The sequence below is a fragment of the Labeo rohita genome, chromosome 5 (genome assembly GCF_022985175.1).
Source record: "Labeo rohita strain BAU-BD-2019 chromosome 5, IGBB_LRoh.1.0, whole genome shotgun sequence".
NCBI lineage: Eukaryota > Metazoa > Chordata > Actinopteri > Cypriniformes > Cyprinidae > Labeo > Labeo rohita.
Window position 1 is genome coordinate 29,267,254 of NC_066873.1, and position 26,301 is coordinate 29,293,554.

The window sequence follows — 26,301 nt, forward strand, 5'->3', positions numbered from 1 at the left end:
ATGGAGTTCTTTGCCCTACCTTACCTTTTTGAACAGGAGTACACAGACGAAGAACTAACATGCGTGACCTTTCCAACGTGATTATGCAATGTGTGAAGTTGCAGACACACTGCATTGTTGTTGCAAGATGAGCATTTGATTTGTGGTTAAAAAGTATATACATTTTTTACATAATTTTATCGTTTTAGTAGATAAGACTCTTATTTCTCAGCTGGGATTGTGTAGAGCCCTTTGAAGCTGCACTGAATCTGCAGTTTGGACCTTCAACCCATTGGCCACCATTGAAGTCCATTATATGGAGAAAAACCCTGGAATGTTTTCCTCAAAAACCTTAATTTTATTTCGACTGAAGAAAGGAAGACATGAACATCTTGGATAACATGGGGGTTGAGTAAAATATCAGAAAATGTTCATTCTGGATCTGGAATAATCCTTTAACAACAACAACACTGCAGTAGGTTCAATTCACATTTCATAGCTTTCTTGGCAAGTAAGATCATCATGTATTTCCCATCTAATATGGTTTTTTAAAACAATGCAGATGGTCAGGGTGACCATATTCTCAGCCTCCTTGTCTCCTTTTTCACATTCTCCTCTGCTAAGTACTGCCTGCACAGCTGCCTAATGGCTTTAGCAGTTCATTTAATTACATATTCTGGCTTTATGGGGCAAATATGATGGATTGAGAGTTGGTCAGGAGAAATCATAAGCAGAGCTCCAGAGACTTTTAATTTCTGCAGTGGAGACCGTACACATGTAGAGAGGGAACATTTTAGGGTGTTCCTGTGTGCATTTGACTTGGCAGACTGAGGTATGTAAATGCTATGCGTCAGGTCTGTTTATGATTTGCTTTGATGGGAACTTTGATGTTAATGACCTTGTTGAACTTGAGCGTCTAGCTGTATGGATCCAATTTGTTTGAGTCTCTGCTTGTATGAAACTTAATTTTTATCAGTCATAACAGTCACATATAACCTTGAAATATCCCATAATGGTATTCAAATTGTATGTTTAATTCAGGAACTGTTATTTTTAATATGCAGGTTGTTTCACTGACCTTTCTTAAGGCTAACCACAGTGGACATTCAAAGGGAATTAGATAACTAAGTTTTGAGTTTATTGTCTTTCTTTCTACCATCACTAAGTGCTTTATTTTCCATGCCCCTCTCTAATGTAATGGCATGTTCGCATGGTAAGCAAACGGACAGGAATGTTGTTGTCTTTTTTGTTCCCCTTCCCTCAGTCTTTCCAAGAGACTGAATGCCTCCAAAGTTTTACAACGAGCCCTACATAGTCATTTGGAAAACATCCCACCAGAAAGCAGTCAATAATGAAGCTGCCTTGTACTTGTGCCAACTGCAGTGTTGATCTGCTTTTACATGCTTGTGAAGGACAAAGCAGTGAAGCTCAAACACTGTAATCTCCTCTCCTAATCAGATACATAGAGCTCAGTGTGAATTGCTGTTAATGTTTAATGTCTATTGATTCATTGTACCGTAACCATCTGTTGTAGACCTGCAGTGGCATGTAAAATCTTAATGTAACTGCCTTTCACATATAAATGTGTGTATATATATATTTTTATTGCTGTGTTTGCATAACTTTTTATCAGTGTTGTTGTTGTTGCTGTTATTATTATATAAAATATTTAATAGTATTATTTATTTATGTTTTTTTTTCAGTTTAGTTATTCGGCTGTAGTACTACACTTACTATAGAAACTTACGAGGCAAGCATGACATGACATGAAAAATCAATGTTTCAGAGAAACGGCTGGTTATGCGGATATGTCATGCTATTATATATTTTTACAAGTGTTTTGATCATTTTTGATACATGCATATTTTATACATGTAGACATAATGTCATGTATATGTACATATGTACATGTCATGTAGACATGTAATTCTATTTATATTATGTCTCACTTATCTGTAATATAATACTGTATATAATCTATAATAATCATGCTGGATGTTTGAGTTCTCTTTATATTCATTAATTGTGCGTGTGTCTTTCTTAGCACGGACAGGGGAGCTGATGGGAGAGTTTGGTCGGCTTTATGAACAACAGTATGCAGTTGCTCTCTTTAACAAGATGCGCTATGACATTGAGGGAGGAGGGGGTCCTCAGAATCAGCTCCTGCACAGGAAGGTAAAACCCTTTTTCTGTTCCTCTTTTTCAGCTCTTTTTGCCTTTTTTTAAAGGTGCAAGTGAAACAAATTAATTCAGGGTTGTTTCGCATTGGACTGATGGTCTGTGAGGTCAAACAGCAGATTGGAATTGGGGATAATTGCTGTGTTTAAACTCATACAGATTTGTTTATTTAAAAGATGTAGTATTATCACAGAATGACTCTTTAAAGATGAGCAGTTAAGTACACTTTTCAGTCATCCGTGTGTGTGTGAACAGACACACTGGGCGGGCATAGTAAACACAAATTAAGTACTTCCAGTCTGTACATAATGTATAATTAGGTGCTGTGCCTTGAAAATAGAAAGACAACTGCCCCCCCGCCCCCCTCTCTCTCTCTCTGCTTAAAATGGGCCTTGTTTGTTGATTCACACTTAATTTTTTTTGTGTTTCTTAGGTGCCTCTGAAGAATAAGTCCATCTTTTCAGGGGCTTTGTTCCAGTATCTAGAAGAGAACAAAAAATGGAGGAATCGTTTTCTCTTTATTCCTGACTCCTACAACATCAACTATTATGAAAACAAACAGGTAATGAGTGTAATCAAATAAAATGAACTGCTCTTAAGTAGTAATATACAAATACATAAGCCAAGCTAATCTTTTAATTTTTAACTTTTTGGCCAAATTAAAAAATTGGAGTTGGCTGATGATCGTCCATCCCAAAGGCACAATTAACCGTTTGATGAATCCAGAAGTTTAGATAAATATATTTATTTGATTATTTCATTAAAGGGGTCATGACATGTTTTTCCTTTAAGGCTTCTCAGTAATCGGCCGCTGTTATGATCGGCTAATGTAGGAATACATAATAGGAAACTGTACCAACACCACCTTTGCTGTTGCATGGTTTGAGTGTTTTGACAACATGATTAATAAATGGTCTTTTCCAGACAAGGCATTATGAAATAATTTACTTACAGTTTGTGATGATCTAATACCGCATCATCTTTCAACAAATGTTTCTTTGTGAACTCTCCATGACACTGTGCCTCGATTACAAATCCGGGATGCCATTACAAATAAAGTAGTGCTGTCAATCGCGATTAATCGCATGTGTTTACATGTATATATTTATATTTATATAATTTATATTATATATACACATATATTTAATATATAAACATATATTTTAACATATACATACATGTATGTGTATGTATGTATACATAATAAATATATACAGTATACACACGTATATTATATAAACAATAACTTTTATTTTGGATGTGACTAATCACGATTAATCGTTTGACCGCACTAAAATGAACTAGCCACTTGTTCCTTAGCTGGGATCATTCTGATATTTGTACAAAGACACGAATGAACCGTTTCCATTTGTCCTATTGACGACTGACTCGAGTGCATGGACTGTGTCAGAAAGCGAATGCGCATCTGTATACTATTTCCAGTGAAGACAAGATAGCGGTAATCATTGTTATTTCTGTTTGCGTTTAATGCGAGACAACACTGCATTTAGCATATTCAAGTGATCGGCTATTAAGATACTGACGCCAGTGGGTGGGGCCTGTGGTGAAAAGATGATTACTCATCGATGCCTTGCTCTGGATGCTTGTGCCCGGGTGACATCACCTTGCACCTCAGATCCAAATGAGACTATTTTGGAGCTTGAAATACTGTTAGTAATGAGGAGGATGTTTTAAGCTATGAAACTTTCAGGATGTTTTAATGGTACAGGGACCTCTTGTATGCCAAAAGATGAAGGCAAATTAGATTTCTCATGTCATGACACCTTTAAATATATTTTTATTCAATCATTCATTCATTCAATTGAAATAAAACTGCTTTCTTTATGCTTTATCTGTTTCTTTTAATTTAGGCACATGACAGAGGCCTGCATCCTAAAGGCACTATTAACTGTGCTGGCTACAGGGTCCTGACATCGATGGAGGAATATCTCGAGCTCCTTAACACCAGTCTACCAGGTCAGTCTAAAGGAAACATGAAAAAGAAAGAGAGGGAGGAAGGGAGTTCTTAATGAATTTTCCTAAAGGAAAGTTGAGCTCTGTAAAACTATGCAAAAGTTACCAGCCACTGTAAGTGCCTTGCTATAACTAAAACACGTTTTTTTTTTTTGTATTGAACTTGCATTGTTTGTTTTAAATAAATGTAGAGTAGAGTTGAGCCAGAGTCTAGATAAGACATGATGATGAAATGGAGTGTAAAATGGGCTGTGGTTTTTGTATGCTGTGCAGATGTAGTCATGATGACTGTGAAGATTTTCTCACATGCCTACTTTTAATAGAATATTGAATCATGCAACATACTTTTTGCAGGTGTAAAAGCTAAAGTTGGCAGTTCTCCATTCCTGAAATGTGCGACACAGTTTCCGCTCATTCTCTGGCATCCTTATGCTCGTCACTACTATTTCTGCGTGGTGACTGAAAAGGAGCAGCAAAAGTGGAACGCTGTCTTTCAAGACTGCGTCAGGCACACCAACAATGGTGAGTCTTAACCCTGTTCTTAAAAACAGCCATGCTAGTGTCCACATTCCCCTCTGTCACTTTAACACCCAGACACATATTTAAGGCATGACTCATTACTGCAGGTAATCGGCTTTCATTACAGTTATTGTTTGTGAGAATAAGCCGCTTTCGGACTTGCTGGATTACCTGATGTGTTATTTTCATAAATCAGCTCTTTTAGACATCACTTTATCAAAAAGGAAACTCGAGCGGAACGCTTGGCACAGCTGATGGTATTCATTTGGCCTGTTTGATAATAGAAAGAATTTTGCTGCTCAAGGCTGTAAAAAGAGTCAGATGAGATCATAGGGAAAGCTGGAGATGTGCTGTTATTCGTTCTCTGTGTGTGAGCTCTGACCGTTTATTCTGTAAATTATAGTATTTCACTATAAATGTAACTTTCTGTGTTGTGTGTGCCAATTAAATAAAATGTGATTTGAGCAGACCTTTTACTTGTTTGCATAATTCTAGTCAAAATCAATTCCCAGGCTAGACATGCCTGCATTGCACAAAAATCTTGGTAATGTTTCTTGATATGCTTGGATTTAAATGTACAAATCTTAGTCAAGTATTTGCTCGTGTAAATATAGACACACCATGCCTAGGGCTTTCAGAAGGGTCATTGTTACTGTGAGAGTTTTGCTCTTTCACAGTGATGTCACTGTTAGATTACTTGATATGCTGTTATTGAGGCCACACAAACAAGAGTATACTTGTCTGTTGAATCATATGTTAAGATTGTCGCAACTTATTGTGGTTGTTATCTGCTTGGTGGGTCCTTCATATGGTGTTGCTTGATCCTATACACTGTGATGACTAGAAATTAACTAAAAAAAAAAAAAAAAAATTCACTGTTGTGGGGTTGCACTTTGTAGTTGTCACAACTTTTATTTAAGTGGTATAATGGTAATGTACCAAGCTATTTGAGCCACTATAATCAACTTTTTACCTTAGAATGTACCAGAAACTATGGTAGTAGTATATAAATGTACCAATAAACTACTGTTACTAAATACATTTTTTTTAAAAAAAGGTAATTATGACTTTTTATCTCACAATTCAGTTTTTTTTGTTTTCCTCAGAATTGTGAATTGTAAATGTGAGGGTGTGAGGTTCTCTATGTCTCATAGACGTCTTATGGCTGCTAGAGCTGTTTTCTCTCCGCTGTAGTCCAGATTCCAGAGTGGTCACAGCTGGGGCCGTCAACCCATAATTCAGTTTGGACGGGAGGCTGCCGAGAGGGAATGCACACTTGCGGTGAGGGCAGTAATGTCCCCTGGGGTATTAAAGCGGCCATCTAAAAGCGTGTGTGTGTTAGAGTTAGCCAAATCCCTGCTGCGTGTAGTATGTTCTGAATGCAAGCACATCTGCAGAGCCTTTTTCCCAAATAAGGGATGGTTTAGTTCTGGTTAAGTTCTTTGCTGTTCATTAGTTTAAGATTTAAAAATATGTTAGACTGGCATTTTCTTGCTGTTTAATATAAAGGTTAGCTGTTAGCAGAGACTGTGCACTTCTAGAGAGGTGACCATAATCATTTTGACAGTATAATAACGAGGAGTCTGTTTGTTGCTCTCTGTTTATCATAGACACTAATAGGAGTGGATAAGTGGTTTTCCTTCAGTGTTTCAATGAAGCATGCTGTAAACCATCGTGCTTAATTTCTGGAATTTATTAAATGCTTTGCTCAAATAGTTTAGTATCTGTATCAGTTGCTTTTAACAGCAGAACAAACATTGTTGTGTTATGTAACTTCAGTCTGATTCATCAGTTAAAAAGGTTTCTATGAGTGTGTACCTGGTCACAATGGCAGGTTAAGACAAACCCTGCAAGAGGAGTGTAGGTTTGCGTGATTCATAATGAGCTGTTATTTCTAATCTGACCACTGATATAATTGCCTTTCCCTTTTACCTGTCAAAATCACACATTCATTATGTAAGTGCTGTAATTATGTTAAGTACCGAGTCACTATTTTGTGAGTCTGTGAATGATGTTTCCTGCAACACTTTGAGAATTGCTGCTGTTAAATCTATTTTGCCACACCAAAATAATCTTTAATGCGAGTTGTGTATGTGAGTTTGCAGTTCAAATTTAAAGTGACAAGATGCTGCAGAATGATTAGTTGCAATTAATCGATTCAAAATAAAAGTTTGTTTACATAAGTATGTGTGTGTGCTGTGTATATCTATTATGCATATATAAATACACACGCATATGTATATATTTTAGGGCTGTTAAATGATTAATCATGATTAATCGCATACAAAATAAGAGTTTGCCTAGTATATGTGTGTGTACTGTGTAATTATTTGTTTATATGTAAATACAATTTTTATATATATATATATATATATATATATATATATATATATATATATATATATATATATATATATATATATATATATATATATATATATATATATATATATATAAATAAAAGAGAAATATGTTATGTACAAAATATTTTTGTTTAAATATAATAAATACATATACTTGTAAATATTTCTTAAATATATACATGAATGTGTTTGTATGTGTATATACTTAATTACACACAGTACACACATATATTAGGCAAACTCAAACTTTTATTTTGTATGCGATTAATCTCGATTTAATTGTTTTATGGCGCTAATATATTTTTTAAAATATTTGTATGTAAACACTTGTATATGATTTAGAATATATATAAATATAAATATTTTACATATAAATCTAACTTTTTTTTTCTTAATATATACGTGTGTGTGTGTGTGTGTGTGTGTGTGTATTTATATATACATAGTAAATATACACAGTGCACACGCATATAATATGCAAACACAAACTTTAATTTTGAATCGATTAATCGCAACTAATCGTTTTGCAGCTCTACTTTTTATAGAGTTGTCTGATTCACAACTCAAAATTAAATGATTCTTATGAGCCAGTTATTTTAGTAAGCCAGAAACATAAAACCCAGTCTAGTCTGATTCATGGACAAATGACTCTTATGAGCTGGTTCTTTTTTAATGAATCATTAACAAACACACTCAAACTCATGAGTTACTGGTTCAATCTAACAAATTAACTAACTTACTGAACTTACTAATTTTAGCGATTTCTTTTGCAAAGTAAAACACACTTTGGGTACTTAATTGAGTGAACTGTGAATTTCCTTGTCACAACATCTGGTGAGAATTAAAGCATCTAAAATGAAAACATGAGCCAGGCAAATGTCTTCGCTATGGTTGTGAGTGAGCATTGTGTCAGAATTGTGTTGGTTCAAATTGCACTTCTCCATAAAGAGCTAAATAGGATGTGTAACTTAATATATTAAATTGCTTATAACAGCTCATCTTTGTCGTACAAAGTGTCAGGACAGTAGGATCCAGGAACATGCAGTGAACCAATAGGATGGTGTTATTCCGTGACTGATTGCCCAGAGGAGTAAACCCAAGCGTGCTTGAACAGAGTTTGCTCAGGGCTGGAGGCTGGCAAGTCACAGCATGTTTTTGGAAGTGAATCATTTACAATGTTTAAGTAATCATAAGGCTGTTAGAGCAACCCATACATTTCTGTTGCGCTATACTAAACGTTGCTTTGTTGAGTTATGTTGGCCCGTGCTGCCACGAGCAATCTGTACTGTTGGCCCAGTACTGTCTGGAATACATAAGCAATTAATTTAACCATGTCGTCCGTTGTTGAGCTTTATTGTCAGGTATGTTTACACATGTGAGGAATTTGTTTTAGTGACAGAAGCTTTCACAGCACAAACAAATTGACAGTGACGAGACACAGATAATAAAAAGAATAAAAATAAAATAAGTAAATAGAAAATAAAATACAAAATATATTTTTAAAAAATACACAATATACAAAAACAAAAAAAATAGATGGTATTTGTGTGTATAGGTACAGTGTGTTATGTATAAATCCAAGCAAATGCATGGCGAGTTACATAAATGTATAAATAGTGTTTTGTATTACACGTTCATTGCCAAGTTACGTGTTCATGAGATTAATTGTCTGTGGGAAGAAACTGTTCTTATGTCTGGCCGTTCTGGTGCTCAGTGCTCTGTAGTGCCGACCAGAAGGCAACAGTTCAAAAAGGAAGTGGCCTAGATGTGAAGGGTCCATAATGATTTTGCCAGCTCTTGTGCTCACTCTGAATGAGTACAGTTGTTGGACAGTGGGGAGTCTTGTACCAGTGATTCGCTCAGCAGCCTAGACTATCTGCTGCAGTTTTCTTGGGTCTGATTTTGTACCTGAGCTGAACCAGACAGTTATAGAAGTACATAGGACAGATTCAGTGACTGCAGAGTAGAACTGCAGAGTAGAACAGCTCCTGTGGCAGGTTCAACTTCCTCAGCTGGCATAGGAAGTACAGCCTCTGCTAGGTCTTTTTGACAATGGAATCCATGTGGAACTCCTACTTCAGGTCCTGAGAGATATTGGTGCCCAGGAACCTGAATGAGAACCCCAATGGGACAGAAGGGATAGTTCACCCAAAAATGACAATTCTGTCATTAATTACTCATCCGCACGTTCACAATAGTGCAACACGTGTGTGCTGCCGCTGATGCAGGATCCGACGTTCTGACGTAGATGCCGGATGCGCCACACCTTGTTTACAAGCAGAATAAGACTCGCATTGTACATAAAACAGTCTTTGTAAACATGTCTGAAGATTTTGGCAGAGAGAATGACTAGCAATTTTTTGCCAAGCTTTACTGATTTGAACCAGAATATACAGATGATGAACTAAGAGAGGTGGATAGCCTCTTATTTTTGTTTTCATTGCGTGCAAAAAGTATCCTCGTAGCTTCATAACATTACAGTTGAACCACTGATGTCACATGGATTATTTTATCGATGTCCTTACTACCTTTCTGGGCTTTGAACGTATCAGTTGCTTGCTGTCTGTTCATTTAATTTCATCAAAAATATCTGAATTTGTGTTCCGAAGATGAACAAAGGTCTTATGGGTTTGCAACAACATGAGGGTGAGCAATTAATGACAATGTTTACATTTTTAGGTGAACTATCCCTTTTATTGTGGCGTAACAGTGGCCAAGTATACTTTCTCTGGTAGGACATGTAACATGCAGTCTGTACTTTGGCAGTTCACGGGAGAGATTTACTTTGGTAAAGTCTCCGAAACTGATAGTATCATTTACCCAAAAATTTAAATTTGCTGAAATGTACTTACCCTCAGGTCATCCAGGATGCAGATGATTTTGTTTCTTCTTTGGAACAGATTTGGAGAAATGTAGCATTACATCACTTGCTCACCATTGGATCTACTGGACTTATGCAGTGAATGGGTGCCGTCAGAATGAGAGCTGAATAAAAACACTACTAATCCACATGATTAAGTCCATCAATTGATGTCTTATGGAATGAACACAAGGAAATCAATCATTAAAATGTTTTCAAACTAAAATCAGTTTCCATAGTATTGCTTTCTCTGGTGAAACTCTAGTTGTCTCATCTGAAATAGTCACAGATTGAGCACCTTGTACAAGCAAAAACAGTTCTAAACGAATATGTCGGTGGACTTTGATGTGAGAGCACGATGGGGTAGGGATTTTTTTTTGCTGGAGGAAGTATTATTATGGATTACCAGGTACACACAAAAGTGACAGTTTAAAGTGAAAATGCCTTAATGATCGATTTGCTTCTTACAAACACGCAGCTTTTCACTTCTCAAGACGGTAATGGGGCGTTCACACGGGGCGTCAGTGTTAACACCTCTAATTTATTTTGAATGGGTGACGTCATGTGTTGCCGAACTGTATTGTGGATCCTTTGCATTGTGCCACTGGCAGTGCTCACGGCAGAAGTTGAAAAACGTTTAACTTTTCAAGCGCCGACGCCATCAGCCAATCAGATCACCTTATGCAGATACCTTAGGGCAGAGGCTAGCCAATCACGCTCATGCAACACCAGAAAAACAATGTGATTGGCTGTTGTCATTATGGCGGTCACATCAGCACCAAGCTTTCAGACACACCTCCGTCCAGCGTTAATGTTGACGCCCCTTGTGAATGCACCGTAATTGATGGACTAGTCATGTGAATTACTCGTTGATTGTTGTGATGTTTTTATCAGCTGTTTGGACTGTCTTGTAAAGGAAAATATCTCCAAATCTGTTCCGATGAATAAACGGTTAACATCTTGGATTGCCTGAGGTTGGATACATCTTAAGCAAGTTTTCTTTTTTGGGTCAACTTCTTTTTTTTAATGTCTAAAAAGGAGCAAAAGAGCGTCTGTGCAGGTCACAAATCTTTCTTTGTTGAAATTTCTGTTATTTATGGTAATGAGGCAGCCTACTCAAAGTAGCTAGACTGTGTCTCAAGTCCCGCAGAGCTATATAGTATATATGGTACATGTCAGTCTTGGGAGAACGTTTTATTAGGCTTCTGAACGGGTTTACAGGCATGTTAATGAATTAAGTCCAGGTGGCTTAAAACCTCTCCAATGTCCAGACACAAAGTTGCTCTTTGAAAGCCTATTGAATGTCATTGTAAAGGCCTTTGATTGACAACCTGACAGAAACTACACAAATATGCGGAAATAGTCAGAATAATTTGAATTCCTGTACACTGAAGTAACAATTATTTATGCACAGTTACATGATGAATGAAAGGGATAAAAATGTGAAACCTCAAAGCTTGAACTTACATTATGTTAACCAACTTAAGTCTCATGTTGTGCAAGCTGGTTATCAGCTCATTGGTGTCATAGGGTTATTAGGGCATGGTGTGTAAAGAAGATTTCTTTTTCTTCACCAAAGATCCTCATTTTTCTCTCATTGTACTTTGATCATCTAGTGTTTTTGGACTGACTTCAGATCAGTTGTTTTTACAGTGACCGCGCCAGAATAAGTGACCCGTTACGCTTGTTTTCTAGTTTTTGCATAACGCTTCTCAGGTTCTCCCCAGATGTTCATAAATATGTTGAAACCCTATTGTACTTGTAAGAATGGTCACGGATCAGCCATCTCCACATAAAACTGATCGTGCAGACCAAACTGTAACTCGTAGAGACTTGAAACTTGGAGGGATGGTAGTGCTCACACCGCCGACAACGTCCAATCGGCCTGACGGGGGCGCTACCGTGATCAAAAGTACTAAATCACTCATAACTCCTAAGCTGTCAGTCACAGGCTCAAGTATGTTATGTCGTTGGAATCCTTGGCTCACGACAAACAAAACGCACAATCGTGAGCCTTGGGAAGATTTCGGATATTTTAGATTTTTCGCAAACTTGTCCTAGGTTTTTTGCCTGATCAGAACCAAACTGGTTCAGAAAGATACTCTTTAGAGTGAATATCAATAATTATCAAAAAAGTTGAACTTTCGACTTGCTGTCACAAAGGGGCAGGGTCACTTTTAGTAAAATGCCTATAACTCCTGAATAGAATGAGATATCTTCACCAAACTCAGAACACTTATGTAAGAGCTCAATCTGAGGTCACAGGAAAAAATTGCGGAGCTTGGCCATTGGTGGTGCTATAAGAGCGGAAAAAAACATAAAAATATCACCATTTTTTTCAAGGGTGTAAAACGGGGTGCTCAACCCTGTTCCTGGAGATTTACCTTCCTGTAGAGTTCAGCTCCAACCCTGATCAAACACACATCTACCAACTAATTAGGATCTGTAGGAGCACTTGATAATTACAGAAAGGTGTGTTTGATCAGGATTGGAACTAAACTCTGCAGGAAGGTAGATCTCCAGGAACAGAGTTAGGCACCCCTGGTGTAAACAACTGTACGTTGCACGTTTTTTTGCACATACGCACAATATTTGTATCATACGATAGAACTCCTCATTCTGGAGTTTGCCTCTAGTACCACTGCTGTTAATCAAATCATTTGTTAAATAATTACTTTTGTGAACTAGTCCTAGGTTTTTTGCTCAACCTGGAAAAAAACACGGCAGTGCAATTCTCTGGACTCTCTAGGCCAATAATTATCAAAAAAATAAAAAAAAATAATTGTTGAAATTTACCCTTTGGGAAGCTATAACTGGGTGGTTTAGAGAGCCAAGTTTAGAGGGCCTATTCGAACTTATTCAAAATCCTATAAAGCCTAAAGGAAAACTCAAAACTTTATGAAACCTGCTGAGCACATGCGACAGGTGATTCTTAACAAGCATGAAAAGTTTTAAGGGGATCGGACCACAGCTGGCACTATAACACTCATAAACTTTAAACATCATACTTCTATAGTAAATTACCTGGATTTGCCAAAAATGCTTTTTTAATAATTGGTTTAGGTGGGTACAGCCTCACTAAGTAATACGTAATGTTTAAATGCCTTAAGTGTTTGAACCTCGCTGCTTGCAGTTGTATTTATTTAGTTTAGTTTTATTTTATTTTATTCTATTCCAGAATAAGTGACCCATAATGCTTGTTTTTTTGTGAAACACCTCTCCAGTTCTTCCCACATATTCATGAAAATACTTACCTATGTGCATTCATTTTATTTTACTTTTACTTTATTTGCCTCCGCTTGAATGAACGACCCATATCTCTTGTTTTCACATAACACTCTCTGGGTCTCTCCGCACGTGTTTATAAGTACGTTCACCCATGTGTGCTTGCGCTCAAAAAAGTGACAAGCTGTGCTGATGTGGAGTGCTGGACTTCCTGCCTGTTCTCCTCCAGCCCCCCACACCCAGCCTGCACAAACTTCCTCTCTTTGTAAGGGTTCAGGCACTTGTGCACGCATACTGCATGTACAGGAGGCTTTTACAGTTTGGGCTTTTTTAGAGTGTCACCATAACTGACATAAACATTGTCAGAGTACTGACAACTCATGACAGCTTATCTTCAAATTGTTTTCGATTCACACATCAGCTAGGTCATTCCCCTATGACTTGTCAGTATACTGTGGCAACTATGGCATTGTTTAGGGAATTACCATGGTAACGATGATGCAATGCTTCCTGTTTATCACGGTGACCAAAGCAGATTGAAGTCTGTCTGTGCTTTGGAAAAAATCTGATTGTGAGACATGCCTTTGGGTGTATATATAAAGATGACCCCTCTTTCATTTTTTGTCACCCGGTCTTTTCACTTCTCTAAATGAAGAGGAACTGTGGCATGTTATGAAGTCATTAGGAAAGTAATATCTAATGATGTTTGATTCTTGATTATTTGGTAAAAATTAAAAGGTTTGTTGCTTGTTTGCATGTGTTGAATATAATAATAATGATGATGATGATGATGATGAAGTCCTGTTCTCTTGCTCAGGATTGCCCGAGGAATGTAAAGTTCAGACCCCAGCATTCACAGATGCAGTGCGACTCTATCGACAGGCTCATGGTCACTATGGAACCTGGGACATGATGTGTGGGACGCCTTCACAGGTGAAAGGATGTCACATATACTTGATTCCTTTTCTTCTAGAACAGGAGTTCTTAACCTTTTTAGGAGGGTTCTTAAAGGGATAGTTCACCCAAAAATGAAAATTCTGTCAATACCTAATCTTTTTTGTTGTTGTTGTTGTTTTTTGTCCACAAAAATATTTTGCAGCTTCAAAACAAAAGTATCTTAGAAGATATTTCTTTGTTACAATAAAATGTATTATTATACATTTGCTATAGATAGATATTTCACATTTTTTAAAGACGTTTTTACTTCACAGATAAATGCAAACGTTGACCAAAAGTTTTAGGACATTTGCTCAAAAAACAATTCAGTTAATAAAAATCTCCTGTGATACCTGTTTGTATCTTTAGTGATCCTACATTAAGGTTGAGAATAGTACGATAAACCTACAGCAAGTTGTTTTTTGTTCTGTTTTTTAAAAAAAGGTGCTGCGTAGGGAGGTGAAAGGACATCACACAGTAATTGTTTGGGTTACAATAGAATACTGATGAAGGTCAGAGCTAAAATGATTCACAGGAAGTGACCCATTTCAAATCATGGTGTTCCTGGAGAAAAGTTTTTGTGTGGCGTCAGAGAAAGAGAGGATTTTCTTCCTGTTAGGGGTTTGTAGGTATCCATCAGCTAAAATATTGCTCAGTTATTACAAATAAAGTATGTACATTATGCTGGATTAACATTTATACAAACAACACAATAAATGAAGAACTAAAATATAGATAATATTGGTGGAATCTGACCTTACAGCCTAAAGAACTCTAACAATTGAATATTTTATACTGTGGTTATACTGTTGCTAATTAGCCAGCTTTATCAGATAATCTGATAAAGAAATATCTTGGAAGTATAAAGCTAAAAAATGTAGCATGTAAGTGCTTAACTTGCGATCCTCCTGCCAGTATCACAGTAGAATTATTTTTCTTCTTAGCGGAGTTCTTTAACAGCATTGTTTTCTCTCTGGAACCAATGAAACAAATAAAAATAGAGACATCATGTGAAAGTGGTAGGAGTGTGTCCTCCAGTAACTTGTGACTCTAAAACCATGTTCACAGTAATAGAGGTTAGGCCTACATAGATTTACTACAAGAGTCCTGTATGCTTTGGAAGGATGTCACATTAACTAGTTTAATGATATATGATCAGCTTCCAGACCAGTCTGGCAATAGTAAATTTGTAATGTGCTCCAGGCAAGCTAGGTTTCCTGTTATATCTTTAAAACATGATGGGAATGAGTTAATGTACCCTCCAGGCCTATATGATCTGGATATGCCACTCAAACACGTTCAGAGGTTTAAAACTCTATGATTTTTCAGAAGTGATGTTGATTTTAATAAAGGCACATGTTAAAGTGTTATATTCCTATTAATTTTATAACTGTCTTCCCAGATCCTCGCCAACCTTGTCATGGAGACCCTCCTCCCTGAGATGAGAGACCTCATTACCCCTAAACTCAAGGGCAAGATGCATGAGAGACAGAGGAATTGGATGCTGGTACTTTTCTTTTTACTATTTTATTTTATAACTGAGTATATGTGGGTCAGAGCTATACAGCTATACTTATACAGCTGTGGCTGTAGCCCAAAAGCATTTATAAAACAGCCTGGATGTATTACAGTGGCTTCTGTTTCATTTTTGGCCAGATATCAGATGCAGTGTACGGCTTGGTTCAGAGCCAGACCCAGGCGCAGTATGAAGCAGTAGTGCAGAGCTGTGAAGCAGGTCGCCCCCCCACTGGAAAGCACTATTCGTACAGACATGGACCAGATCATCACTTCCAAAGAACATGTGACCAGCAAAATAAGAGGTAGCTTTAACTGGTAATTTATTCCTTCATTTATTTTTATCAAGTGATTCAGGTGTCAAATGACTTACCTGGAATCAAAACTGGAAAATATTTATCTGAGGGAAACATCGGATCATATCAGGTTTCTGGTGATCCACTTTCAAGGAAATTTACTTTAAGGATTGTAAAAGAAGGCAGTCGACAAATGTCACATTTAGACAGCTTACCTTTAATGAATGAGGATAATGTACAGTGTATGACAGAAGTGTTCTTCTGAAACCACTGACACATCTTTCCTGCTTATCCTTCCTGCTTTTTCATTTATCATTATCAATATTTGATATTTAATAGTTTCTGCTAACAAATTATGACAAAGATTGAACCTTTAAAGAGCAGAATGTCTTGAAGTTAGTTGCTGTGTACATGCATGTACTGTAATATAACATTTATCTTTCATACCGTACTTAATTCTATGATGCCGTGAACCCTAAATTAACTTAAACCCACAGTTGAGGTCAAAAGTTTACATCCCCCTTTTAGAATCTGCAAAATGTTAATTATTTTACCAAAGAGGGATCATACAAAATGTATGTTATTGTTGTACGCGAATAAGATATTTCACATAAGACGTTTACATATAGTCCACAAAAGAAAATAATAGTTAATGTTACGACTGTCTAGGGGTCAGCTGTAACAGGAAAAGGAAGAGTCTCAATACCAGAGAGATAATGAATATCAAGAATTTTATTTATAAATAAGGGTTTAGCTTCGGGGGCAGACAAGGCCAAAATAATAAACAAAAAAATCCTGTTTCTGAGCACTGTACACTTCCTACATCAAAAAGAAAACAAAAATACAGTTTCAGCTTACCTGACTCCCTAAACCAAAAACAATGAGAAAAGATGTTTCAAAATAAAATGGCATCAAACCCCAAATTAGTCAAAACTTATTTACAGTAGTTGTGTAGTGTAAGTATTTACAAAAGATATATATACAAGAGATACAAAGATATATATAAATATACAGTTTATAAAAATAAAACTGTTCAAAAGTGTACATACACTTGATTCGTAATACTATGTCGTTACCTGAATGATCAACAGCTGTTTTTTTTTTTTTCCCTTGTTTGTCTTAAACAGTTAAACTGCCTACTGTTCTTCCCACAAATTCAAAAAATTATTTCGAGATCCATCTTTTTACACTGGTGACAACCGAGGGACTCATATGCGACTGTTACTGAAGGTTCAAACACTCACTGATGCTCCAGAAGGAAAAACCATGCATTAAGCGCCTGGGGGTGAAAACTTTTGAACAGAATGGAGTACATTTTTCTTATTTTGCCTAAATATCATATTTTTTCATTTAGTGCTGCCCTTCAGAGGCTACAGAAGATAGTTACATGTTTCCCAGAGGACAAAATAAGTTAAAAAATTACCCTGATCTTCAAATTCAAAAAGTTTTCACCCCCTGCTTTTAATGCATGGGGTTTTTCCTTCTGGAGCATCAGTGAGCATTTGAACCTTTTAAAATAGTTGCATATGAGTCCCTCAGTTGTCCTCAGTTGATCCAAGATGGATCTCAAAACCATACAGTCATTGTTGGAAAGGGTTCAAATGCACAAAAATGCTGGAAAACCAAAGAATTTGTGGGACCTGAAGATTTTTCTAAAGAACCGCAGGCAGTTTAACTGTTCAGGACAACCAAGGGACTCGTGAACAACTATCACTAAACAACAAAAAAAAAAAAACAGCTGTTGATCATTCAGGTAAGAACACGGTATGAAATCTTATTTAGTTCAGTACTAAATAAACAATAACATGCATTTTGTATGATCCCTTTTATTTTGTAAAATAATTTCTATTTTGTAGATTCGAAAGGGGGATGTAAACTTTTGACCCCAACTGTATTTACTAGTGTTTCAATATCAGTACATCCCTATACAATTGAATACATTTTTCTGTTTTTAGCACTTGTGCTGCCCAAGGCAGAGAAGCTTCTGAAGGTGAGTATCCAGCCGTACATCAGCTCAATCCTGGAAGCGCTGATGGAGCCCACCAGCAGAGGCTTCTTTGAGGTGCGAGACTTGTTCTTCAGAGAGTTGGTAGACATGAGCAAGAACCTCCTCAATGATGGCAACAAGGAAAAACTCGGGGAGGTAACGTAAAGTCATGCTCATGACATCTGGTTGAACTTTTATTGCTAAAAGGCTGCTTGAGCCATGACTTTGCTAGAATTAAAACTCTTTTCCCTTTGGTATCCAGCACATGGAGAAGATCTCCATGCTAGCCTTCCATCCTGTAAAGATGCAGAGCTGCTACGAAAAGGTGGAGACTCTGAGTTTAGAGGGACTTCAGCAGCGGTTCGATGTTTCCAGCCCCTCCGTGTTTGTCCAGAGAGCCCAAATTCTAATGCGAGAGGTCAGTCATCTTTGAACCGAGAACAGCAACAAACTCTGAAAAATTTCTTTTATAAACAACCACCACTAATACTGGCAAGTACTCTAAAACAGTGGTATTAACAACAAAGTACAAATACATACCACACATCCGAGCTATTTTTATTATGTTTATGTGATCAAGATGGTTTGTTAAACTGCAGCTGGTTTGAAGAAATACACAAACGTCTGTGTTAGAAGGGTATCGTACTTTTGCGGGCAAAACAAGCGGTTTGTGTGTGTCCATGTGCCACTTAGGGTTTGGTTTGTGGTTTTGTTGTGTATGAAACTTTATGCCCTGAGGAGGTACGTGCTGTTGTGGTAGACATGTTAAACCTCATTTTGGTGACTAAATTATATAGCTACAGTTTGAAAGGCTAGCATATGACTGCTGATTGTGAGCACAAGAAAGAAAGGTGTGTCTTTTATAGAAAGTGCAAATCATGCATTAGCACTTTATATAAAAGACATTTTTACAACAGAGATGGGCTTTTCAAAGCACAGGGAGTGGAGAAACAAGACTGAACTTGCATTGTGAATTATCAAAATAATGTGGCACCAACTAGTTCCCACCCTTTTTGTGTGAAAAATATGCCCCCTTGTGGCAAGATTGATTAAAATGTGTACTTCATATCTAAGACATTTTTATGAATCCTGTCATGCTTTGTCTGGAGACTGGAATATGGTACATGACTTTTAACAGATTTTAAAACATGGCATCATACACTACACGACTAGATCACACACTACGAGGCTTTCAATTGTTCCAAAAACAACAGAAGACATACACGAAAAAACACCAAAATAAAAACAATGTCCTCTAAAATCGACTATCAAATATATTCGCCAAATGGATGCAGTCATATTCTGAAAAAAAAAAAAAACATTTTGTGCCCATTATGCACTATTTGATTTTCTGTCAGCTCCGACTGGCCAAAATCCACAGACTGGCAGTGACTTTTGGAAACTAGTGTTGACTCCTCCAGACTGCAAATTGAGGGCAAAAAATCTGGGCAAAAGTTGTGTAGTCTATTATAGCCTTAAGTATATATCCATCTGTTTCATGCAGCAAATGGATGATGCGGTATACACATTTGAGCAGCTCTTGCACCAGAGTTTGGAGGGCCAGGAAGGGGAGGATCTCTGTAAAACCATCCAGCGCTGCCAGGATCGTGTCATCAAGGTGAATCAGAACGTCTGTCTGCCCTGTCATATCTTTTTGACCCAGTAGGTTCTTGTTTAATATTTATAAATTTGTGTTTTTCAAAATTCGATGTCTAGAAATTTGACTACGACAGCAGCACGGTTCGTAAGAAGTTCTTCAGGGAGGCTCTTCTGCAGATATTCATCCCATACATGCTGAAACAGCTCTCCCCATCATGCTCTGCTGTAAGTCTTGGCTCTGGTCTAGCAATAATACATTATCGAATATAAAATTACTCTGAAAATATTCAAAGTTATTATGTCGATTTTTGCAGGAACTCCCTCGTTTCCAGGAGCTCATTTTTGAGGATTTCTCTCGTTTCATTCTGGTGGAAAACATATTTGAGGAAGTGGTGCTGCACACAGTCATGAAAGATATAATGATGGGTAAGACTTCTTTCACAGAATGAGACCCTTACAGATCAAGAAGATTTAAACATTTAAAGTTGCGATTTTCTTGGAAGTGAGGCCAAATGTTTCTTCTGTATTGTGATGTACATCCAAGTATGGATGGAGGCAGGTCTGAACAGGAGCTTGTGGTTGATTTGGAAAATGATTGGAAAAGTCAGGCATATTGGAAAAGTCACCATCTTGTAATGATTAAAGGCACAATATGTAAAATTATATTTATTTATATTTTAATATTTTAAAAAAATCAGTAGAACAGTGTTATATATATATATTTATTTATCATGAACAGTTAAACTGCCTGCTGCTCTTTAGAAAAATCCTTCAGGTCCCACAAATTCTTTGGTTTTCCAGCATTTTTGTGTATTTGAACCCTTTCCAGCAATGACTGTATGATTTTGAGATCCATCTTTTCACACTGAGGACAATTGAGGCACTCAATTAAAAACTATTACAGAAGGTTCAAATGCTCACTGATGCTCCAGAAGGAAAAACCACGTTTTAAGAGCTGGGGGTGAAAACTTTTGAACATAATGGAGATGTGTACATTTTTCTTATTTTGCCTAAATATCATATTTTTCCATTTAGTACTGTCCTTCACAGGCTACAGAATATACTTACATGTTTCCCAGAAGACAAAATAAGTTCACTTTACCCTGATCTTCAAATTCAAAAAGTTTTCACCCCACCCTCTCTGTTTGTTTTAAATGTGTGCCCTCATGTGGCAAAAATTGCATACCGTGCCTTTACAACATTACAAGCTCAAAAAAATAAAAAATGTGTGAATCATTCACGGTAATATCTAAAACATTTAAAAAATAGATAAGGTGAATTTCCATTTCATTAAAACTTTAAACTCCTACCAAAGATCTCACAAATCTTTACAAGATGCCTTCATACTAACACTGTGCCCTTATCAACTGTTCTTCTTTGTTCCAGCTGTGAAGGAAGCAGCCGTTCAGAGGAGACACAACCTATACCGAGACAGCATTGTTTTGACCAACAGTGACCCTAACCTTCACCTGCTGGGGGAGAATCCTCCCATCGACTGGGCTGAGGAGTATGGAGGAGGCCAAGAGGAGGTGGAAGGAGAGAACGCAGGAGATCCGGAGGTTCAGAAAAGGCGCAGGATGAAGCAGGTGGTCTCCATGATCCAGATAGAAGGCGATACCTCTGGGCTGCCCAATGAATCATGCCTGGAAGTGCCCGCTGTAGGCAGTATTCCAGAAGAGGAGCCGGAGGTTCGCTCAGACACCTCATTATCCCAAAAGTCAGAGAAGCAAGTGCCCAACGGAACCAAAGAGGATATGAACAAAAATGCGGTCGATGCGAAACCACCAACAAACGGAAGTGCAGTTAAAGAGGAAGAAAGCACAACAGAAAAGTCACTGCAGGGCACAGAGAGCAAGTCGGCCATAGACTGTGCCATACAGGAAATTGACAATGCAGTACAGGAAAAGGAACACGAACTCAGGACACAGAAAACTGCAGAGTCATCATCCTCAAAAGGGGAAACTGCAGCCGGGGAGGTAGAACCCACCTTAAATTGTGAACCAATAAACCAGGCAGACACAAAGAAAGATACACCTTTAAGCACAGAGGAGAAGCCTTTGGATTTGCCGGTAAGGGAAGTAGAAGCAGTGCCACCATCAGACCAACAGGAAAATCACATCACGGCGAGCACTCAAGATTCCCATGTGGAGACATCCAGCTCTCCATCACAGCATGACGACAGCGGAATCCAGTCCCCCGTTAATGAAGCAGCAGAGGAGGAGCATCAGACGGAAAAGGAGGAATGCAATGACTCAGAAACAGGAGAGGACACTGGGAAGGAAGAAAGTGAACATATGGATCACCAGTGAAATATCTCATGAACTCTGTTCATTTATTGTGTTTATGCCTGTAAACAGTGAGTAAATGCATCACCCACTGCTCTAAAATGACTTTTGATTGAGTGACAGGAGCTTTTTTGTGGCGTTTTTGCCTGTAGAACACTTTTGTTTCACTACTCTGACTGTATAGACTTTGTCTATATATTTTTGCATGCACTCTGTCACATTTTTTTGCACTTAAAAAAGTCACTCTTAGTTAGAGCTGGGCTCGAATATGAACACATCCTAGGTCAAAATGTCTTCACTTTTCTGTTCACAAGTACGATATTCACTTTTTTTGGAGATCTCTGTTTCTAGTTTAGTGTCATTTCATTTGTGTGGTGGAGAATAACAGACTGCAGACGGATGATGTCTTTACAGTGGAAACCAGCAACATTGTGCCTTGCGGTGATAGTGCCTTTTTGAAATCTGCATATCGTATCTGATGCTTATTGCTAACGATACAAAACTGTCTTGCAAGAATTCACACTAAAGACATTGAATATTATTTTCCATCAGCATTTTAATAGAGGTTTGTTTTATGCTTGTTTATTCAGTGAGGTGGTTTGTAAATCAAAACACCTTTTTTGACATAAGGACATGTTGAGTTGCCTGCACAAAGACATTTTGCAAGTGAACGCCAAACAGACTGCATCTTGTGTAAGCCTGTTTAAGACTGGAGTCTTGCTTGCATTGCTGAAGCTGGTGGAGTAAGCATTATTTTCTTGTGATTACAGAATTGACTGCGTTTTTCGTTAACCAGGTCAAACTAGTATAACTGACTGTAAGCCGTTTTCCATATGGTGCTTCCCCCCGTCCCTTTTCATTGTTCAGTCTGTGGATGTTTTTAATTGCATTTGGTAATTGCATTTTGATATCAGCATTTCTGGGTTGCACATGCATGGTGTAGTTTTAGTTTATGCGGAGGAGGATACTGCTCAATGGGTTGTGGGTCCTAGTGGAGGTAAGTGTCATGTTATGATGCTTTGATTTAAATACAGGTGACTTGAAAAGATGAGAGCCATCCAACTGGTATTAATATGAGTATAGCGCCACTGTTAGGAAACCAGAAAGCTGTGTTAGATATTTGTATTTCAAATTGAAATTACAAGCAAATTAATGATATGCAGAATGAATCATCAATAGAGTCTGACTCGTATATCTGGCCACAACATCTTCATAATTTCTACTATTCTGTGTAAAACTTTTTAAAGTAGTTTTATCTATGAAATGACAACGACTTAAACTTTTAATTAACGTAATTGGATATTTTTATTTATTAGTTTCTGCACTTGGTACTACAGTATAGTTATCTTAACCTTTTTTTAAATGTATCCTGCGCAAATCTTTTGTGTTTGTGTTCTATTATGTTTTGGAAAAATAAATCAATATTACTGAGTCGTGTCTTTAAGCTGTTGTTTGATGAATAGCATTTAATATAGCTATATTTGCATGACTTATTATGAAAATGGCTTCGTGTATCTGTCACACCAGCAGGCGGCAGTGCAAACGTTTGTCACGCTCGTTCTTTCACGATGAACATCAGCAGTGATGATTTTGATTCACCCCAGCGAGTGGAATCTTTTGAATTAGTTCACAGAGGAGCGGTCTTGTTTGTTAAATGGGTAAAAATGTTCCATTACTGTCCGTACTTGAATTATTGCTGCCTTTGATCGCCAAAGACAGGAAAGCAATCACCTTAAAAATAGAGAAATTTAAGTGAACGAAAAATAATTAACTGTATAAGAACTCTTTATTCACTTTTTTTTATTTATTTATTTTTTTTTTTAAACTACCAATTAGTTTTTAATACTACATATGTATTGTACTATATATATGTATGCATGTATATGTGTGTGTGTGTGTGTGTGCGTGTGTGTGTACTTGTTTTTGCTACATAGTGGGGACCAAATGTCCCCACAAGGATAGTAAAACCTGAAATTTTTGACATTGTGGGGACCAGCCTGTGGTCCCCACAATGTTAAAAAATTATAAAGAATAGTAAATGATATTTATCTGAAAGTGTAACAATGCAAACATGTTTTCTGTGAGGGTTAGGTTTAGGGTTAGGGTTGGATTAGGGGATAGACAATATCGTTTGGTCAGAATAAAATCTATAGAAGTCTATGGAAAGTCCCCACAATTCACAAAAACAAACGTGTGTGTGTATGTATGTATGTGTGTATATGTGTATATATATATATATATATATATATATATATATATATATACACACACATATACATATATACATACACACACACATACACATTAGTTGTAATTAGTTACAGTTACTGAGAAAAAATATGTAATTAAATAACAGTTACTTTAGAAAAATGCCAGTGATTACAAAGGGGATTACTTCTGAATTTTTTCACACACCCACCCCCACTTACAGATTTAATTGACTTCTTTTAAATTGCATTGGCTGCTCTAAAATGAGACACCAATGTTTCAGGAGTTTAGGACACATGCTTATTCGATAACTGTTTTATTTTCTAGTTGGGTTTATGCATGAGCTTTATTTTTTAAGATTGTTTTTTCCAAGGCATTGTTAGATGATAGTGCTTTCTGTCATAACTATGCAAACATTTGATTTCAAACCCAGTATCATAGCTATTAAATTATTTCTTGTTATGATGTTATTTATATTATGATCTTGTTATGACATATAGCACAACTGCGCTCACGGTGACCCGAGTTTGATTCCCGTCTCGAGGTCCTTTGCTGCTCCCCTCTCTGCTCCCAGCTCTTTCCTGTCATCTCTCTACTGTCCTATCACAATAAAAGGCATAAAAAGCCCAAAAATATAAGTAAAAAAAAAGGCAGTGCTTTATATGCTTGATCATTTTTCTTGGCGGAAGCTTTGCGTTTTGTTAGCTAATAAAATATTAAAGCTTAATTCAATATTATGTGTGCAATTTCTTAATTCTGTCATCATTTTTTTTTGTACATTGTAATGGATTATAAGATAACAAACTAGTACTACTACTTAATTATTTATGTGGTGAAATGTTGTGTAAGAAAACTGGTATGACTGCACTGTATCCCTAAAATGTCTATTTTGAACTTGCCATTTGCTAGCAACTGATTTTTTTCATGGAAGCATTGCGTTCAAATATTTCAACTCAGATCAGTGTTTCGTGTCTAATAATTTTGACACGAAATCATCTAATAATCTATCAAACAGCTATGTAATAAGTGGGATAATGTACATTCAGCCAGTTGTTATCGCAAAATACAGATGTATATTACCCCTTACTTATTATAGTCTTAATTCAAGTGATAAAGGATTTTGAAAGTCTGACAGTAATCAGTGTTGAACACTACTGCAAGTTTAACTCTGCCTGGTTTAAATGTTTCAAAATGATTAACAGTTGAAAAAATTAGAAATTTAGAAAAGTAATCAAAAAGTAATTAAAAGTAATAAGTTACATTACTTTAATAAAGTAATTGAAAAGTTACACTACTTATTACATTTTAAATCAAGTAACTTGTAATCTGTAACCCATTACATTTCCAAAGTAACCTTCCCAACACTGTATATATATATATATATATATATATAGCCTGCATTTATTTGATTCAAAGTACAAGAAAAAAGGTAACTATTTAATAGTGTTTTGAATAGAAAATTTGAATGTTTTAAAATGTATTTTATTTCTGTGATTTAAACTTAAGAAAATCATTTTAATAAAAATCATATTAAAAAATCAATGTAATATTTTGATTCGCTGCTAAAGAACATTTATTATTATTGTAATTATTGTTGTTATTATGTTGAAAACAGCTGAGTAGAACCTTTTTAAGTTTCTCTGATGAATATAAAGTTCAAAAGAATAGCATTTATCTGAAATAGAATTTTTTTTAACATTATAAATGTCTTTGTCATCACTTTTGACCACTTTAAAGCATCAGTAAAAGCATTATTTTTTTATATTAATTATACTGACTTAAAGCTTTTAAATAGTATAGTCTATAATGTTAAAAAAGCTTTTTATTTCAGATAAATACTGATCTTTGGATCTTTCTGTTCATCAAAGAATGATGAGAAAAATGTCCTCAACTGTTTTAAATATTGATGATAATAATAATAATAATAAATGTTTTTTGAACAGCAAATCAGCGTATTAGAATGATTTCTGAAGGATCATGTGACACTGAAGACTGGAGTAATGATGCTAGAAATTTAGATTTGGTCACAGGAATAAATTACATTTCAAAATATATTTAAATAGAAAGCAGTTATCTTAAATAGTACAAATATTTCACAATATCACTGCTTTTGCTGTATTCTGGAACAAATAAATGCAGGCTTGGTGAGCAGAAGAGACTTCATATACAATAGACGTGACATTTTAACATTTTGCGCTTTACTTATTCGACACATATAAACTCTACCACCCGCATTTAGCGTTATCCTCCCACATCATTATTGTCCCCATCTTGCACCTGTTAAAATTATATTTCTTTATAGAGGGGACCGAAAAATATCCTGACGTGATGACGACATCGTTTTGCGTAGCCTGAGCGCACAGCTCGGGTATTTTCC

General features: G+C 36.5%; 1 protein-coding gene across 1 annotated transcript in view; it reads left to right on the forward strand.

Annotated features, from left to right (window-relative positions):
• Positions 1-23,147, forward strand: part of niban2b (niban apoptosis regulator 2b) — a 28,931-nt gene extending 5,784 nt beyond the window's left edge. Inside the window, 14 exon segments of the mRNA XM_051109761.1 lie at positions 2,024-2,154; positions 2,591-2,719; positions 4,029-4,134; positions 4,486-4,653; positions 13,916-14,031; positions 15,437-15,541; positions 15,691-15,774; positions 15,776-15,854; positions 17,801-17,988; positions 18,095-18,250; positions 19,337-19,450; positions 19,549-19,656; positions 19,746-19,857; positions 20,818-23,147. Coding sequence (XP_050965718.1) covers positions 2,024-2,154; positions 2,591-2,719; positions 4,029-4,134; positions 4,486-4,653; positions 13,916-14,031; positions 15,437-15,541; positions 15,691-15,774; positions 15,776-15,854; positions 17,801-17,988; positions 18,095-18,250; positions 19,337-19,450; positions 19,549-19,656; positions 19,746-19,857; positions 20,818-21,740 — 2,519 coding nt within the window. The 3' untranslated portion in view covers positions 21,741-23,147.
• Positions 23,148-26,301: the final 3,154 nt, after the last annotated feature.